The following is a 19,586-nucleotide window of genomic DNA, read 5'->3' on the forward strand; positions in this document are numbered from 1 at the left end:
GCCAGCCTGGTCTACAAAGTGAGTGCCAGGACAGCCAGGGCTACACAGAGAAACCCTGTCTCGAAAAAACCAAAAAAAAAAAAAAAAAAAAGAATGAGCTTTTCTGTTTTCTGTTAAACTCTAATCACTGTTCGTTGGTATGTCTTGACTGCCGTACCAACCCTTCTTCGGTGCATTATTGCTTGTTACTCTTCTGTTCTCCACTGTCTGAATATAAGCATCTACTTTACATTCAGAGCATCCCCAAGTTTCCCCGGCTTTACCTCCTTCTCCATCTCTAGAATGGGGAGTGGGGATGCTTAGGAAAAAAGAAAGAGGTGAGCGGAGTGGACACAAACCAAAATCAACACATTACTTCTGGAAATTCCTCTCCCAGCCATGAATGCATATCCCTCTAGTCTTGGCTTTGTGCAGTGTCCAGATGGTAAGGGTCTGTTCTAGATAACATTCTCTGGTGTGACACCCTACGGTCCCTAGCTTTCTGGTCCAAGTCCTGCTCTGTACTGTGCACAAAGGTCAGACTGAAGGAAGGTCTTTTGGGTCTCTGTGTACATAAGGCTTGGCTCTTTGCATAACAGGAGAGAGCATTCTTTCCAGCCAGCAGCACGCAGCTCCCCCCTCACTTAGAAGATTACTGTCACCAAAATGAAATAGGAGCCCATGGCCAGCCTGTATGGGCAATTCAAAAGTCTGCCCAAGGGAAACCCATTCATTACATTAGTGCTTTAAAAAAATCTAGGAGATTGGAAAGAAAATTGCCAACCCTTTGCAATTCCATTTCCTGCCATAATGTCACCATGGCAACTCAGCTTCCCACTGGATCCTGTCTAGTCTGTTATATATGTGTGGTATGGAAGTGGGCTCCCTCATCTCCCCCAAAGTTGCCTGTGCCAAGAATCTGTCAGATGGGAGTTAATGTTACATGAGGTTGGAGAACAGCATTTTTTTTTTTCTTTTTGGTCCAGGACTCCTTGTAATTGACACTTGACATACATACATTGCAAGTTTGCAGGGGTTGGTAAAAAAAGAAGAAGAAGAAAAAAAGAATTCTTGTAACAAACAAACAAACAAACAGGACCCAGCAACATTTGTGTAATTTGAAAGTGAGGAATATGCAAGTGTTTTGTTGGCAAGCACGTTATCCATAAAAGCTCTTTTATAAGCTTGCAGTATCCGGGTTTACAAGAAAGGAAAATCTTATTAGAGCAAATTCTGAGAGTTAACTGATTGAGTCATGCTTTCTAATCTAATTGACCAACAGCTTCCTCCAGTGAGAATTTCAGAGGGTTGGGGTTTGGGGTGGATTTTTTGTTTTTGTTTTGAGTTTTTTTGTTTTGTTTTGTTTTGTAGTTGTTTTTAAAGGATGAGATATTTCAATAGTGTTTCATCATTTAATAAAATGAATCCAGAACAAAAGAGGCAGCAGGACCTGTGCGATGGTTCAGCAGGGAGAGCAGCTTGCAGCCAAGCCTGGCGACCTACACTTGATCCCCAGGAACCACACGGTTAGAAGGAGAGACCCAGCTCCTGAAGTTGTCCTCTGACCTCCGCAAGCATGCCATGACACAAACACGCACACACAAACGAATGAGGGCAGAGCGGAAACATCCGTTTTCAATCATGATCATCCAACGAGGAAATACTTGCATAATGATTAGTGTGAGGTCAGGTGACGTGGCTCAGTTAGTGGAATGCTTGCCTGGTATTCATGAAAGCCCTGAGTTAGATCCCAGCATCACACAGAAGGGACAGTGTCAACATGATAATCTCAGTACTGAGGGGAGCAGACAGGAGGGTTAGAAGTTCAAGGTCATCCCTCCACCCTCATAGCAGGTTAGAAGTCAGACTTAACTACCCAATACATTGACTCAAAAACAAACTAACAAGCACTCTTGAAAAGACATGCAATCACTCTGTTCTTTAACTTAGTAGTTGGGGGATTTTGGTTGGTTGGTTTGGTTTATTTTGTTGGGTTTTTGTTTTGTTTTCTTTTGGTTTTCTGATATAAGGCCTCACTATGTAATCTAGGATAGCCTCAAACTGCCTTTTTTTAGTTCAGGCTATCCCCATGCTCGCTATGCCCCTGTTTCAGTCTCCCTGGCACGGAGTATCCCAACATGCCTTGTTAGATTCAGTTACGTCTTCACCGTTTATCTTACCTTTGGGATTAGTGGAGGATAGACTAATGTTGAAGAAAAAAAAATGTTCATAATACTTACTAAAGAATGCCTAGAAATATGGCTCAGTGGTTAAGAATGCTTGCTGCTGCTCCAGAGGAGCCATGTTTGATTTCCAGTACCCATAAGCACCTGGAACTACAAGTACAGGGGATCTGATGTTCTCTTCTAGTCTCTGTGGGTACCTGCATACATGTACATGTGTGTATACACATGTAACAGTAAAGATACAAATTTTAAAAGATGATAAGTCAGGGGGCTGAAGGGATGGCTAAGTGGTTGAAAGCACTGACTGCTCTTCCAGAGGTCCTGAGTTCAATTCCCAGCAATCACATGGTGGCTCACAACCATCAGTAATGGTCTCTGCTGCCCTCTTCTGGTGTGTCTGAAGATAGCTACAGTATACTCACATAAAAATAAATAAATTTTTATTTTAAAAAAGTTGATAAGTCAGGCAGATTTCTCTACTACAGAGCCTCACTGTACAAACCCAAGGGAAGAGAGAGCCCAGCTCAACTCTGAATACAACAAGGAAAGTTAGAGGTGTGATGTGAGCCGGGCGTGGTGGCGCATGCCTTTAATCCCAGCACTCGGGAGGCAGAGGCAGGCGGATTTCTGAGTTCGAGGCCAGCCTGGTCTACAGAGTGAGTTCNAAAAAAAAAAAAAAAGTGTGATGTGAAGCAGAACTCCAAAAGTTACTAAGAGGGAGCATCATGGGGTGGAGAGATTGTAGCCAAAGCAACATAGCAGACAGAATCCTTTTCGGAAGGTAGAATCTGGTGCTAAGATGGTGGTGGGTAGGGTTAAGGGATTGTAGTGGATCAAGGATTGGGGAGTCTCTCTGAGCTGCCCTTGCAAGGTTCCCTTTCAGAGACAGCAGAGATGAAAGAGCAGAACCCCCAAAGTTGGGACACTGATAGGCGACAGCTGTAGGGGCAAGTTAGGTCTTCACCAAAGGAGGTGTACCAAAGGTTGCATGGGTACGAAGATACACGACAGTGCAGTGGTTCTCAACCTATGGGTCTCAATTTCCATGGGAGTTGAACTACCCCCTCACAAGGGGTCGCATATCAGATATCCTACATTTCAGATATTTATATTTTGATTCATAACAGTAGCAGAATTACAGTTAGGAAGTGGCAACAAGAATAATTTTATTTGTTGGAGGTCACCACCACATGAGGAACTGTACTAAAGGGTTAGAGCCTTTGAAAGGCTGAGAAGACTGCTCTAGTGGATTAGTTCTGATCGTGTAGCAGGAAGCTGGGTTCAGTCACCAGTACTGGATAAACTGGCCACGGTGGTGCACACCTAGAACCCCAGCACTCTGGAGGCAGAGGCAGGAGAATTTAGCATTCAGGGTTATCCTGGGGCAGCATAATGAGTTTGAGACTAGCCTGGCCTACATGAGATGCTGTCTCAAGGAAATTTAATAATAATAATAATAATAATAATAATAATAATAGAATAAGAGAGATAGAAATGCTGCATCATTAAGATGACAAGGATTTGGATCTTGGAATGGATGTCTCTCAAAAGATTGTCTCGTGGCAGGGGCGACTACAAGCATGCTTACTGGAGAAGGGAAGGGAGCAGAGAAAGCCAAGATAGATGTTAAAAGGTTTGAAATGCCACCCCGAAGAATTGTTTTAATTCTGTGCATGTAGATGTTGGTATGTGCAGGTGTGTGCCAGTGTGGAGACATTTTTTGGAGAGTCTTGTCAAGTCTTTGATTCTCTGTCATGTTGACTTAAGATGGGGTCTCCCCCTGAACTCGGAGCTTACTGATTTCTGACTAGGTTGATAACAACTGGTAAAGCCCCAGCATCTTCCTGCCTGCCCCAACATTCTAACACTCCTTCATCAGCACCGGCAACATTGAGGCAGAAGGTATGCGTGACTGTGACCAGTTTCTTACATGGATGCTAGGGATTGGAACGGAAGTCCTCAGGCTTGCTCACCAGCACTCTTATCCACTGAGCTTCCTCCCCAGTACCACCACCCTGAAGAACTTATAGTTCACAGAGAAGTGAATGGTAGTCACTGGAATCCTTCTTAAACTGAGCTCTTTGCTGGGGGACTGTGCTCTGGAAACTAAGCCGCCATTCAGCAATAAAGCCAAAAAACAAACAAACAAACAAACTTTCAAAGTACATGCCATTTTCTTTATTTTTGGTCCCAAAGATATAAAGAATAGTGAATGTCTACTACTTTTCCATATTCTTTTTGACTGAATCAAGTGTGGCTTGTTGGGTGTACACACCTTAACCGCAGTGTCCTTGATCGTACAAAACTGTTCTACTTCCTAAGAATCTTCCCTTAACTCCCAGTGCTGGTTTCTATTGACCTACAAATGTCCCGAGAAGCTTAGCCAGCCCCACCTGTACAGCTGGCCTTCGTGACAGGGATGCCCAGCTTCCTTGTGGGGCCTCTCTCCTGCTGAGACTGTCCTTGAAAGCAGTATAATTTGAAGAGTGCCAGATCACCTTTGCAGCTGATGGGACGAAGCCAGCATTAAAAGCATTTCGAGGACTCTCCCGTTGGCTGCTCTTGGCAGTTTAGGGGGACTGATGAATCTGACCTTGGGAAACAGCTGACTGCCTCACTGAAGCAAGGTGATTGAAGGAGCAGAGACTGCAAGAGTTCCAGGGCCCTGCTCTCCCTCTGATGAGAAAATCTTCAGTCTTCTGTCTTGAGTCTGCAGGGTCCACCTATTTGCAGGAGACAGCAGATATATAAGTGTTAGGCTGTAGCAGAAGGAAGGGTGACTGTTGAAAATCTGAGCTTGGGTCTTGGTCTTTCCTGCCCCTTGGTTGTCTTGACTTGTCATTATTAATAGCCCTAATCTCCTCTGGCAAATATCCTTACAGGATAAAACATTGCTGGGGTCAGTTCCTGCGCTGTGCCTACATCCCCTCTGGTCTTGTCCTGAATTCAGCCTGTACATCCTTGGGAGGTTAATCCCATCTCTTTAAACCATAAGGGTTTAATGTTTTTAATTAATTGTTCTTTGTGTATATAAGATATGCACATTCACGTTCATATCAGAGGATAATCGTGTGGAGTCAGTTATCTCTTTGTGTGGGCTCCATGGATGGAACCCAGGCCTCCAGGTTTATGTGACAAGTATCTTTACACACTGGGCCATCTCTCTGGCCCTCCCTAGAGTCTTCATTTTTTGGTGAAGAATATTTTCCATGTAGGAACGATGTGAGGATAAAATTGTGTGTTGTGTCTTCAGAAAAGTGAGAAAGGTCTATATAGAGATAAATCACACTTGACCATGAAGCAAAAAACTGGCTTCCTGAAGCCTAAAATATCTCCTCCTCCTCCTCTTCTTCCTCTTCCTCCTCCTCCTTCTTTTTCAGAATAAAAACTTAGTTTCAAAGGTAAACTCAGGAAAAAAAAATGTCCACGAGTTGGGGCAGTTTGCCTAAAACTATTTAGAATCAGTACTTGTATTTGATTTTGCTGAGGTGGTCACACATGATGCTTGTAGTGTGTAGTGTGTTCTTCTGAGGTGGCCACACATGGTCATGCAGTGTGTCATGTGTTCAGCTAAGAGAGCCACATTTAGTGATCTGGCATGTAGTGTAGTGGTGTGAGGATAACTTCCCAGGATGAAGGAGAACGGAAGTGCTTCTCTATCTGTGGGGTGTTAGCTTGTATTTTTCTACACTCATAGTAGAGTCTCTTTGTGGAATGGCATTTTCATCCAGTGATGGCAGTCACTGAATGGGTGTGTGTGTGTGTGTGTGTGTGTGTGTGTGTGTGTGTTGTGTATGTGATATGGAGGTATATGTGGTGTGTGTGGTGTGTATGTATGTGTGTGATATAAGGGTATGTGTGGTGTGTATGTGTGTATGTGGTATGTGTGTATGTGGTATGTATGTATGTGATGTAGCAGGGAGTGTGTATGTGGTGTATATGTATGTGTACAACATAAGTGTGTGTATATGTGTGTACTTGTGTGTGAGGTGTGTGTGTAGTTGTATGTCTATGTATGTCTGTGGTATGTGTGGTATGTATGTGTGTGTGATGTGGGGGGAGTATGTATGTAGTGTGTGGCGTGTGTGATGTGTGTGTATGTGTGTGAGGTGTGTGTGTGTACATGTATGTGATGTGTGTGTATGTGTGTGAAGTATGTGTGTACATGTATGTGATATGTGTGTGAGGTGTGTGTGTGTACATGTATGTGATTGTGTATGTGTGGGAGGTGTGTGTGTGTGTTCTTGTGTGTGTGTGTGTGTGTGTGTGATCTGTAAAAATGTATAAATATTTCTCAAAGGTATCACATACATTGTAGCTCCTACAGGGCCTCCATTCCTTAGTTTATCAGTTACCCACAATAATTAGTAATATTTTGTTTCTGTCAAGGATAATTGATGGACTGTGACTTACACAAAATCCTCTCTCTCTCTCTCTTTCTCTCTCTCTCTCTCTCTCTCTCTCTCTCTCTCTCTCTCTGTGTGTGTGTTACCTCTCGGTCTCTATTTCTCAATGTGTTTATGTGTTTGTGTATGTGTGTGTTTATCTATTTGTGTATATGTGTATGTGTTTTTGTATGTTTGTTTATGTTTGGGGGCTGTTGTGTGTGCATGTGCGAGTGTGTAATATGTGTGATGTGTATGTGTGGTGTGTGTATATGGTGTGTGTGTGTATGGTATATACAGTGTGTGTATGTATGAGTGTGTGTGGTGTGCGTCTGTGTATGTGTTTGTGAGGTGGTGTTGTGTGAGAATGTGTGTGTATGTGTGGTATGTGTGATGTGTGATGCGTGTGTGGTGTATATGGCATATATGTATGTATGAGTGTGTGCCTGTGCATGTATGGTGTATGTGTGTGTGTATGTGTGTGGTGTGTGTGTATGTGTGCATGTGTGTGTGAACTGTCTCAAGGAGGCAGGTGAGGCCAGAGTCCCCACTCCTCTGTTTCTCCTTAGACATGCTCAGGTGTGTTGTCACTAGGAAATAGCAGGACTTGGCGGAAGATTTGTTGGGGTTGCTGTTGGTTTGTTGGTGTGTTTGGAGGTTCCCGTGTTCTGCTTTGTGTTTCCTCCTGAAAGACTGCATCGCTCTGACTGACTTACAAAGCAAACACTTGATATTAGCACGAAAGGGAAGATAGATCATTAAAAGTTCCTGGAGAACGCTCTAGTTGGCTCATGTACTGTTCATGCCTGGAATGAAGTCTTAAAGAACACGGATGCCCCAAAAGCTGTAGTAATTCACGCATACGGCTGTGCCTGCTTGCTTACACATCCCGGTCACCAGCCTTACAGTCAGATCTGCCCAGCCTGAAAGTGAATCCAGGATGTTGGATCAAACGCTGGTATACTGGTAGACAGGACCATCTTTAGGGTAGGTTTTATCGAATGCAGGAATCTTCCCACTGGAGGGCACAGAAGCCAGCAGTCTGTGAAAACTCCAGGAGTCTGGGAAGCACTTGGACAGCTTTGAGTGACTTTCTGCTCACCTGGCTCCCTGCTGAGTCTCTTTTCTTAATTATCCCTCTGCAGCTGGTCCTTGTCTACGAGAACTGAAAGAAGGCCCCACGGGGTCCAGGGGTGCCAAGCTCAGGAAGGGATGGAATGAAAGGAAGAAGGCGAAATAACGCTGTCCTTTTGAGAGCTTGTGACCCTACTAGATGGAAAACAGATTCTCCTGCCTACCAGAAGAGTTGTCAAAACAGGTTACACATCCATTGCTGCTGATGAGAATAATGGACTCGGGGCGCTAAAGGGATAGCTCGGCAGCTAAGAGCGCTTGCTGCTTTTTCAAAGAACACAAGTTTGGGTCCCAGCACACAGATTGGAGGGCTCACAGTCTCTCCTGTAACTCTGGCTCCAGCAGATATGACACCCTCTTCTGGCTTCCAAGGACTCCCATATACACACAACGTACACTCACACAGACACATACAAATAAATACAAATTAAATAAATAAAAAAATAATTTTAAGTATAAAAAATTTAATAAAACTAATTAAATCTAGAAACACACAAAAAATGAACCAATGAAACATTAGAAAGAAAATTTTGCTCAAATATTGAGTGTATTTAAATTCCCAGCATTCATAGAGCTTGTACGGTGGCTGTTAGTCAGACTACTCTGCAAACAAAATTTCTTACCCCTAACGTCTGTAGAAGCAAAAATTAGAGGTAGTGTTTATAGTCTGGAGTGTGTTTCCTTCTACCAGTAAGTCATATTTAGTAGAAGATAGGGAACTTACTGTGAGGATGCCCAGTTCCTTAAAAGGGTTTTTAACAAATCAATTAATAAATTAATCATAAAATTATTGATACAGTTTTTTTTATTTTGATTGGTCATGTTTGAACAGTTGGATTAATCATCCTAATCAGATCTATTTCGATATTCAGAGGCTGTGTTCTCAAGAAACCGGAAGAGCTATGTTAAATTTAAACTTATATATGCTCACACTAGAGGATGTGATGTGCTAATCAGTCCGCACTCAAGCACAAAGCTGCCTTAAGAAAATGTATTCAGAGAGTATGATGCAGAGACATGGAAGACGGGGAGGCTCACTATACAATTCCTCTCATAAATCCTCTTTAACAGTTTAGGTCTGAGGAGAGAGTTCAGTTGACAGAGTGCCTGCTGTACAAATTTGGGGACCTGACTCCAATCCCCAGAAAGCACAGGGTTTACGATTATATAATCCCTGTCATGGGGAGGCAGAGACAATCCACTCTGGGGCTTACATTTACAAAAATTTAGTTCCAGGTTTTAAAATATAAAATTTCTTCGTGAAATCCATGAGCAGCAAATCTTTGGCTGCCCACAGCATCCTGGATGGTTTATACCATGACGGGACATAACACACCAGGTTTCTGAAATGTACTGACTTTCGTTATCGCCTTTGGTCCACAGGATGGTCTGACTCCGTTGCACTGTGGGGCAAGAAGTGGCCATGAGCAGGTGGTAGAGATGTTGCTTGACAGAGCCGCCCCCATCCTTTCAAAAACCAAGGTAAGGTCTTCAGTCCCTGAACATCTAACATCTGAGCCTTTTGAACGATAGGAGCGCACATTCACCAGCACTGCTAAATGGAACTCGAGATCATCACGTCTGTAGGGGAGCCCATAAAAGCTTCTGGGCTGGGGAGGTGGCTCAGAGGATAAAGGCTTGCTCTGTTGGCACGAGGACTGTGCTTTGGGTCGCCAGCACCCACACTGAAGCTGTAAAAACTAGTATCCTCCTGTAATCCCAGCACTCAGAAAGTGACACAGGGGAACCCTCTGTAAGTCTGTTAGCTAGATGAGCCAGGACCAGTAAGAAGAGGCAAGAGACCCTCTCTCAATAAGTAAGGTGGAAGGTGATCAAGGCAGACTATATCCACTGTCGTCCAGGCATCTGCACGCATGCATGCATGTGTGTTTGCACACCTGAATATGCACATAAACATGCAAAATAAGGTTAGATTTATGAAGCCTTTGCGGATGATGTGTTCTGCAGCAACGATTTTCTTTTAACTTGTTATTTTGGTCTATTATGCTTACTATTTAATGCTACACAATGAGACTTTCAGGGCTCAGCCGACTACAGCTTTAATGAGACTAAAAGCTCTACTTCCTGGCTTGGTTCTGAGTCTTTTTCCTACACCCCCACCCCCAGCCCTAGTTTATTTCTTGAGAGTTCATAGACTGGAACTGGGGGTGCAGGTTAATGGTAGATTATTTGCCTGTCCATACACCGGGCTCTCAGTTTATGCCAATTTAAAACATTAAAACTCTGATTATCCTTCCCCACCACTGTGTAAGATTTGAAGGATAAGCCTGCCCGCCCTTTCCAAATCCAGCAGTCTAGGGGAACCTCATGTCAGCTCACAAAACCAAATGTGCATCTCTCTCCTTGTTTCCATGTTTAACAGTGACAAGGGCAACTTGAAATTGGTCATAGCAAGGAGCCTACACACCCTAGGCGTTGAGCTCTGGGGTGCACTGAGAACTTTGTCATTTCAGAGGGCTGGTTGTTAAATCTCGTTCAGAGGGCTGGTTGTTAAATCTCGTTCAGCATGCTCACGTACAGGTGTGCATATGCACAGAGAACTTTGTCATTTCAGAGGGCTGGTTGTTAAATCTCGTTCAGAGGGCTGGTTGTTAAATCTCGTTCAGCATGCTCACGTACAGGTGTGCATGTGCACAGGATCCCTCAGGGAGCCTGAAGCTCATTCCTGAAGCCAGGCTGGGTGGCTAGCAAGCTCCAGAGAGCTTCTCACCTGTCCTTACAATGCCTTGGCAGGCACGTGCTGCCGTGCCGGGCTTTTTATGTGGGGATCAAACTCAGGTCCTGAAGATTGTGTGGCAAGCATGTTGCCAATTCCACCACATCCCTGGCCCACCCACCAAACAGACCTTTCTGATTGTCTGTCTTACCTGTGCTCACCATGTCTTTAAGTCAGTGTCATCTGGGCAGGGTTCATTCCCCATCAGTGCTCCTTACACTGTTTAGAAAGAACCTCTCTGCTGCTGTTGGTACATGCTTGCTACCTGGCTTTCTTTGATAGAGTGAAAGTCAGAACGTTTTCTTGTTCAGAACGTTTTCTTGTTAGATTAGTACACAGCACTTATGAAGACACTAGATAATCTGTACTGAGAAAGAAGTCACAGATTGTTGTAAGCCTAGCTTTAAGGCAATCTGCCTGATCCCTTAAGCCTTTTTTATATTGCTGAGCTAAGAAAGCCTATCACTCCCGAAGCCATCCTTCAGTCACCATATGCAATACGAGCCCTTTCCGTTGGGCCACTTGATTTTTTTCGTCTTCATTCTCTCTGTCATTCCTGTGAGTTAGTTTTCCAGCCATACATCATTATTCTATACATCATTCATGAGTGTTCTAGTTTCCACTCTCCTGCTGTGATAAAATAGTCTGAACAAAAGCCATTTGGAGAGGAAAAGGTTTATTTGGCTTACACTTCTAGGTCACCGGCTTGCTTGCTATCTCAGGCCCATGTGTACCTAGCTTCCTCATACCACTCAGGCCCACTTGCCTAGGGAATGGTGCCACCCACATTCAATCAATACAATCACCTGTAGACATGCCCGCAGGCTAAGCTGATTTGGACAGTCCTACAGTTGAGAATTCCTGCTTGGGCAACTCTAGGTATATCAAATTGATTGTTGAGTCTCATTAGGATGGAGCCTCTTTTTGTTTTTGACAATGTTTCCCACTTACCGCCTCCAGGAAGTCCTGTGTTCTCTGAGATTTGTTTACTTTGCACTTCCTCTAAGACTACAGGAAAACATAAAGCAAAGGAGGATTTGGTGGAAGTGAGGGGGGATCTGTGAGGGGCAGTATCAGATGGGAAATGTCCAAGCCCTTGGCGACACCTTTAGTGTCTACTTTGGTTCAGGATAATAGAGGAGAATGCTTGAGGCAGGAACATCCCAACTCCCCAATGGCTGCCCAAGTGTTTAAATTCATCTCAATATTTATTATGCTTATATCCCCTTTTTTATCTGCATAACTCTCTGCTAGGCAGTATGGGAAAATACTGTCATAAATCTCTTGCCTTTAAGGAACACGGGTATCTGAAATATGTAGCCATCAGTGGTATCGAGATGGCTAAGTGATTTCACATTGCTTTGTCTAAGAATTTTTCCTGTCGTGCTACAATAAATGTAGGGGGCGGGGATAACTGGTCTTGGAGAAGTCAGGTGTTCCTGGATCCCCTGGGCACACGTCCCAACATTTTATGAAAACAGAATTTGTTGTTATCATAGAGGAAACAGCTTATTTGGCTTATTTAATGTGCTAAATTATACTATCGGTAATTTAGACCTCCCTTGTGGTAAATGAGCCTGCTGAGACTCTCCGGGCCCTTCCACTTTGCTTCCATAGCTAACAGAAGCTCGAAAGGACTCACGTTAGCCTGCTTGGCCTTGATTCACGTATCCAACCACTGAGGGGTGACTGCCATTCTTCACAATTTTCCCTTCAGTGCTGGAGATGGAACCTGAGGGCTCCTATATTCATTTCTTCTCTGAGATTTTGAAATAAATCTTCAATGTCTTCACGCTGCCCGTGACTATTATTAAGCCAGGATGATTTAAGCTGCGGGTCTCTTCACTGGGTCAGTGGCTTCCTTTTACTTGCTGACGCACGGGGGCGCCAGACTTCTAGAAATGGATGAAGGTTTCCCTGCACCCGGGTAGTCTTGTTTCTGAAGCTCGGTACTGTTCTGCAAGGGCAAAAAACAGCAAGAGTGATTAGGAGTTGGCTCTCACTATTTTTTTTCTTGCATTTTTAAATGATAAATCCTGCTGGGAATATAGTAACTTCCGGCCCCTGGTACAAACCATATCAGTTTTACACTGGGGAAAGAAACTACGAAATTACCTTTGACTATTTTTTTTTTCCTTTGACACAAGAAAGAAAAGTTTTCTTTTTAAAGCAGGAGCCGTTCAAAAGGATTGTCAGTGCCTTTTAAAATCGTAAGGTATTTCCAAGTGCAGCATCAGAGTTTTTAACATGTTCCTGCTTGTTCTGTTATTTGCCTCATTTGAGCTAAAAAGGAAAAAAATCAATGAGTCCTCTTCCCCTTCCGTGTTCCAGAATGGACTGTCGCCACTGCACATGGCCACACAAGGAGACCATTTAAACTGCGTCCAACTCCTCCTCCAGCACAACGTGCCCGTGGATGACGTCACCAACGACTACCTGACCGCCCTCCATGTGGCCGCCCACTGCGGCCATTACAAAGTTGCCAAGGTTCTTTTGGATAAGAAAGCTAACCCCAATGCCAAAGCCCTGGTGAGTAGTCCTGCCATCCGACACAAGCGAGGGTCTTGCCAGCGGCACATGATGCATCGCGTGTGGAGGGATTGCTCTTCCAGAGACAAATACGGAATGCCCATTAAATCACTGTACTTTGTTAATCTTTCCAAATGTCCTTGGGAGTAGACAAAGCCTCCTGTGCTGGTGGGAATAAAGCTGACAGTGCAAAACGGCTGGTTCTTCAGGGCCCCACTCAGGTTCCTCTTACCTGAGAGAGAGCCTGACATTAAACGGTTATAAAAAAGAACGACCTGACCAGTTTCATTCTCCTCACTGTGGTAATGTTATGATTCCTCCGGTTAGACATTTGAGGGGTTTTGTTGTTTTCTTTCTGACGTATAGAATCTTGAAGCAAACTAGACATGACAGCTTAAACCTCTTATGACAGCCCTTGTAAGGCTGAGTCAGGAGGATTACTGTGAGTTCAAAATCAGCCTGATCTACAGAAGGAGACTTTCTTTCAGATAAAAATAATGATAATGTACATATGTATGTATGTATGTATGATATGTACGTATGTACATATATATACTATACATGTATGTGTATACGTGTATGTATGTATACACACATATACATACATATATACATTATACATACACTCATATAAACAGACAGCTGGGTATAATGGCAAGAGCAGGAGAGCTCTGAGTTTGAGGCCAGCCAGGTCTGGCTAGTCCCAGGCTAGCCAGAGCTACATAGTGAGACCCTGTCTTAAAAAGAATAATACTATTTGTCCAAGAATTTGTAAGCTTAAATTATATTAACCTTTGTTGTTGTTTTGTTTTTTAATAAGACAATGCTTGCTAGTGTTAAAGTAAATAACCCTTAGTACGGTTGAAATAAATAATCCCTAGTAAAGTGTTGACATTTCATTCAGACTAAGCCCAGGCACTCAGAGAAAGAACGAAAGTGCCCAGTCCCGGGGAAGACGTTGATTGACTAGTGATTTTGAGGTATAGGTTGACTACAGCCAACCCTTCCTGGCAGGCTTCTGCTTCCCTCAAACGCTGCCTTGTGACCTTGTCTTCAGAACCTCTGTGCCTCTGCCTCAGGGGGGCCTGAAATTCAGTGGAGAGGAGGGAGCTTGGCACTCAGTACACAGCCGGCAGCGCCATGGTCTTTGGAAACCCAACAGCTTCTACCAAAAAAAGTATTTTAGGAGCTGCTGGCCTGCCCAGTGTGTCAGAAGCCTCTGCCTTCTGAGAAGGGAGGGGACCTCTGAATGACCATGAGTCACTCTTTTTCCATAGGAGCAAAAAAAAAAGTAAGAATGTAAAGCAAGGACGTGACTTAACTTTCATTTTCCTATGACTCAAGTTTTCCCAACAGAGCGACATTGTAGTCAGTTACCCTGGGATGGATTATAGCCAAAAAGGAAAGAAAGAAAGAAAAGATAAGAAAAGTGTTCCTGGGACCTGCCCAGGGGCACCTGCTGTAGCTTTGTGTGGGGAACCTCGGTGTTTGTACAGGTCCCTACTGACGGCTGAAACAGGCGGCCCAGTCTCAGCTGTTGGACAGAGAACGGTTTGGTGGGTAATTTGTTTAAACGCCAATTATTTTATGAGATTAAACCTTGGAGCAAATGAGCTGCACGCCGTTGAGTCACCTGAGGTCCTGGATCCTTAGAGTAAGCCCATGCTCAAGCCTTTTGGTTTGGTGTGGTTTTCGCTTTTGCTCTTTTGCGATAGGGTCTCTCTGAACAATCCCGGTTCTCCTGGAATTCACTGTGTAGACCAGGCTGGCCTCGAACACAGAGATCCACCTGCCTCTGCTGGGGTTAAAAGCCTTGTGACACCACTGTCCCTCTGCTGCTGCGTGTTTGAGTCTTAAGGCAGCATAAGAAAGGAAACTCTCTGGAGCTTGTAAATATGAATGTCCTGTCACACAGGGGACAAGTCTGAGCAGGCCCTGGCAAAGGTTGACTGTGCAGACAGACTTGATGCTTGTGTTTTCCCCAGCTGTATTTGAAGTAAGCTCCTTAATTCAACACATAGAGGAATGGGAAGGGCTCAGTGAACACACTCTGATCCTTTACAACAGAGTCTCAGAAGGCTCGGGCTAAGTGCCTGGGAACTCAGGTACAAGGCAGGACACCTCTCTCGGAAGCAAACCCATCCTCTCTGGATTTAGGAGTTTGATGTTCTGAGTTTACAAATCTGGACAGCGGTGCTTTATAAGGCTGTGTTTCTTGTACAAAGTTGTCCAGAGGCAGGAAGAGAGTGGGTGCTTTGAGTGAAATAAAAGAAATAAAAAGGAGAGAGAGAGAGGATTATACAGGGAAGAGCCTCTGGGGTAAGGGCAGCCCAGCCCCTGGGCTGGAAAGTTCAGGATAGAGGGCAGAGTATGCCAGCCATACCCTGAAACAGGTAGGGACTGAAGGATGCTGGGAGAACCTGGAGGCCAGGTCCACTTTGATATGTTAAACAGGCACCTTAGCTGCTTGTCCCAGGTTTGAAACCTTAACACATGCTTGCATCGTAGTAAGTCAATCAAGGATAATATGAAGGACCAACTGGGCAGAGTGGGGTCAGGCTGGTTAGTGTGGCACAAGCACTTAGAGACACCCCCAAAGGTAAGGCAAAGGATATCAGCTAGGGCAATGGCACATGCCTGCAGTCCAGACCATCCAAAGGAAAAAGTAGGAGGGCTGGAGACATGGCTCAGTGGTGAAGAACGCTGACTGCTTTCTTAGGGGATCCGGGTTCAATTCCCAGCACCTGCACAGCAGGTTACAACTATTTGTGACTCCAATTCCCGGGGATCTGACTTCCACAGAGCAGTGTGTACACCTCGTGGGCAGATATATATGTAGCATCCATACACATAAAATAATAACTTCAGGGCTGGAGAGATGGCTCCAGTGGTTAAGAGCACTGACTGCTCTTCCAGAGGTCCTGAGTTCAATTCCCAGCAACCACATGGTGACTCACAACCATCTGTAATGAGATCCAATGCCCTCTTCTAGTGTGTCTGAAGACAACTACAATATACTCTTATACATAAAGAGTAAATATATGAAGTAATAATAATAATAACTTTTAAAATAAAAGAAAAAATCAGAAGGCACATGGCTGAGTCCAGCTGGGCTTTATATAATGAGACTCTGAGTCAAAACTCAAAATGAAATAAAAAAATTATTTGGAACAATGAACTCTAAAATAAAGAAGTTTATGCGCACTTCACCTTTCCCTACAAGGAAGTTACAACCTGGGAACCTTGCTGGGAACCAGTCAAGACTCTTCCATCCAGGAAAGCCATGTGTCTAACCACTTTGGTTCTGAGGTCCGCACAGCGCCTTATTGTACTAGTGTCTTTCCCTGCGCACAGTAGGAACTGACTCCCATGTATGAAGCTAAGTAGATACGTGTATTTGTCCCTTACAGAATGGCTTCACCCCTCTCCATATCGCCTGCAAAAAGAACCGTATCCGAGTAATGGAACTCCTTTTGAAGCACGGTGCATCTATTCAAGCCGTAACCGAGGTGAGAACACTTGCGGGACTGGGGGGACTAGAGAGTATAGCTTCGGCAGCCGTGGGTTTCCCTCTAGGGAAGCAGCTATAGGCCTGCTTGTCTCCTAAGGGGCATCTCGTTGGCAGACTGCCATCTCTTGGGTAGGGGATGGCTGTGCTACCAAACAACCCACACTTGGTTGCAGGTGGCTGGCCGAAAGACTGAGAAACGTGGTCCTGTGCTAAGAGAGAGTAAGGACTGTTCTGTGTGGACGTGTCCAGTGAATGAAGTATGGGAGTGTTGCAGTTAGGAGCAGGGAAGCCCTGTGTGCATTTCCTCTGAACCCACCTAGAGAATTCATCCTTGTATGTCAGCACTGGGTCTCCGCATAGCAAACAGGCCTGGGTCTCCCCACTCCAGAACTGCCCCACCCCAATCCACCTCTCTGCCTTCCCAACTCCAGGAACTCTCTCTGCAAATTGGAGCGTTGGCTCTTCTCCTAGAGCAGGTATATGTGTCTCATTCGTTTGCCAAGCTGGTCCTGTATATCTGGAACACCTCTCCCGGAAAATCTGCCCTGGGTGTTCTCCATGGGTCAGTTATGAGCATATTTCTATCCATGCTAATATCCAGTTATCATACCTATAACCTGTGACTCCCCTGTGACCCCAGAACCCATAGACCAAGGCTTCCTGTCCTCACACGCCCACGGTTCAGGAAGTCTTGTTGAATGCTTGATGCTGGACACACAAGCTCCTATTGCTTGTATGTGGCATGTTTACCTTGCCTCGAAATGCTTCTATAATCTCAACACACAGCAGTTAGAAATACCAGAGAAAGGGCATTTCAGGAGACTCGTGTCTGCGTGTGCCCTGGTGTTTCTCATACAGAGCAGTGATTTTAGCCCAACACAGGAAAACGCTTTAGGGGTCAGAATGGACACGGAGACAAAGGTTGGATTGAAGTTGTTTAAGTGTTCAGAGATACTTCTCAGTGCTGAGAAGCCCCTACCAGACTCCAGCTCCTGAGGCCTTGGGAGGGTAGGTCCCTGACACCTGGCTCTCCTGTTGCTGGAAAAGGATGAGAAACCAAAATAAAAAGTCCCCTGTCCTGCTCTATTTGTCTTTACTGTTGGGCGGTTGGCAGGCAGACTTTTTCTTCCTTCAGCATACACTTTACTTTTACAGATAGAATTGGTCTTATGTGTATATGTGTGTGTGTTTGCATGTGTGTGCATGTATGTATATGTGTGTGTATGTATGTATGTATATTCTATGTATGCATATTAGTGTGTCTGTTGTAAACATATATTTTTTCTCATATATATGAGAACCTGCAGCCTTACTCACGCTAGGCAATACTCTACCACTATCTTCAGAACTAGCCTTGTCATTCATATACACACATGTGTGTGTGTGTGTATGTGTGCATATATATATATATAATTTCTATAGAGATTTACTACAAAGGAAATTTTTTTCTCTTCCTATTATTTTTATCAGGTTAATGTTGTAAAGTAATTAAATTCTGAACATTAAAAAGATGGAACAAAGGGGCCAGAGAGATGGGATCCCATGCCCTCTTCTGGTGTGTCTTAAGATAGTGATAATGTATTCATATACATAAAATAAATCTTAAAAATAATAGAACAAAATTATATGAGCAGTACAAGGACATGAACTCCTTCACGTGGTTCCTGAGATTTTTAAATTCTCTGCTTGGCTTCTCTATTTATACCTGTCATCCATGAACATATTCAATATAAAATAGCCTTGAATCACTCAGTCCTGCTTCACACGGATACAGTGTTGAGGGAAGGGGCTGTGCACATGTCCGTGTGCAAAGCAAACCTGCTCTTGTTCTCAATGTGCATTAAATGCATTGCGCTCATTTACAATGCTGGTAGAGTTAACATCTTGGATGACTGGAATGCCTAGACCTACTTTCTTTCCTTTATTAGAGGGATGGTTTGCGTTGGCTACTTCATGTATCATAGGTTCCATTTATCCAAAGCTCATGGGAATTCCAAGTCCAGCATAGTGTTTGAATTAGTAGCCAACACTTTACTAAAGTGTGTGTTATCGCTATGTCCCACAGACAAACCACGCACATGGACACAAGAAAAGTTCCCTGGCAAGGGGAAAATAAACTTTATTTCCCTCCCAACTTTTTCTTAAATTTCTATCAAAAATATAAAATAAACGCTCCTTTCCTTAATAAAGGTGACGTTAAGTCTTTCATAATCACGGGTCTTACTTTAAGGAAATGACAGTTGTGTTGATATAGTCACCTCATAGAATCTGTGATATAATGATATAATCTTGATGTCTTCTCATTTGACCCCTGAGTGGGTTAAGACAGATGGATGGATGGTTAGGTGAGTGGATGGATGGATGGATGGATGGATGGATGGATGGATGGATAGATGGATGCATGCATGGATGGATGGGTGAGTGGATGGATGGATGGATGGATGAATGCATGGATGGATGCATGGATGGATAGAGTAGATAGATGGATGAATGAGTGGATGGATGGATAGATGGATGGATGGGAGGATGGGTGAATAGATGGATGGGAGAATGAATAGATGGATAGAGAGTGGACATATAGGTAGATATACAAGTAGATGTCTGGAAGCAGGCAGGCAGTCTGGCAAATACATAATCAAGTCTCTTGGATCATAAGCCAACAACTAACATTTTCTTTCTTACCCTGTAGTCGGGCCTTACCCCAATCCATGTTGCTGCCTTCATGGGACATGTAAATATCGTGTCACAGCTAATGCATCATGGAGCCTCCCCAAACACCACCAATGTGGTAAGTAGCCTTAGCAGAGATCAGTTGTGGGTTTAAGATGTTGGTTGGGAAAGTGGCTTTCCTGCACTTACATACTAACTAGAAGTAAGCGGATTGCTGCGTAATTTTATTACTTCAGGTACAGAGTTTGGTTTTTCAGATATAGATCATGAGAACATTTCTGGTTTCCTTCACTTTGAAGGCAAGATCCTGTTAGTATCCAGTTGTCTAAAAATTGTTAAGATTTAAGGAACATGCCGGGCAGTGGTGGCGCACACCTTTAATCCCAGCACTCGGGAGGCAGAGGCAGGCGGATTTCTGAGTTCCAGGCCAGCCTGGTCTACAGAGTGAGTTCCAG

The 19,586-nt window shown here is 44.0% G+C and overlaps 1 protein-coding gene across 16 annotated transcripts in view; it reads left to right on the forward strand.

Moving 5' to 3' along the window:
* Positions 1–19,586, forward strand: part of Ank3 (ankyrin 3) — a 620,582-nt gene that overhangs the window by 454,620 nt on the left and 146,376 nt on the right. For all 16 annotated transcript variants that reach the window (XM_029482220.1, XM_029482226.1, XM_029482228.1 and 13 more), the window contains 4 exons: positions 9,068–9,166; positions 12,753–12,950; positions 16,361–16,459; positions 19,151–19,249. In XM_029482220.1, coding sequence (XP_029338080.1) covers positions 9,068–9,166; positions 12,753–12,950; positions 16,361–16,459; positions 19,151–19,249 — 495 coding nt within the window. The remainder of the gene's footprint in view (positions 1–9,067; positions 9,167–12,752; positions 12,951–16,360; positions 16,460–19,150; positions 19,250–19,586) is intronic.

Source organism: Mus caroli, chromosome 10 (assembly GCF_900094665.2).
Source record: "Mus caroli chromosome 10, CAROLI_EIJ_v1.1, whole genome shotgun sequence".
NCBI lineage: Eukaryota > Metazoa > Chordata > Mammalia > Rodentia > Muridae > Mus > Mus caroli.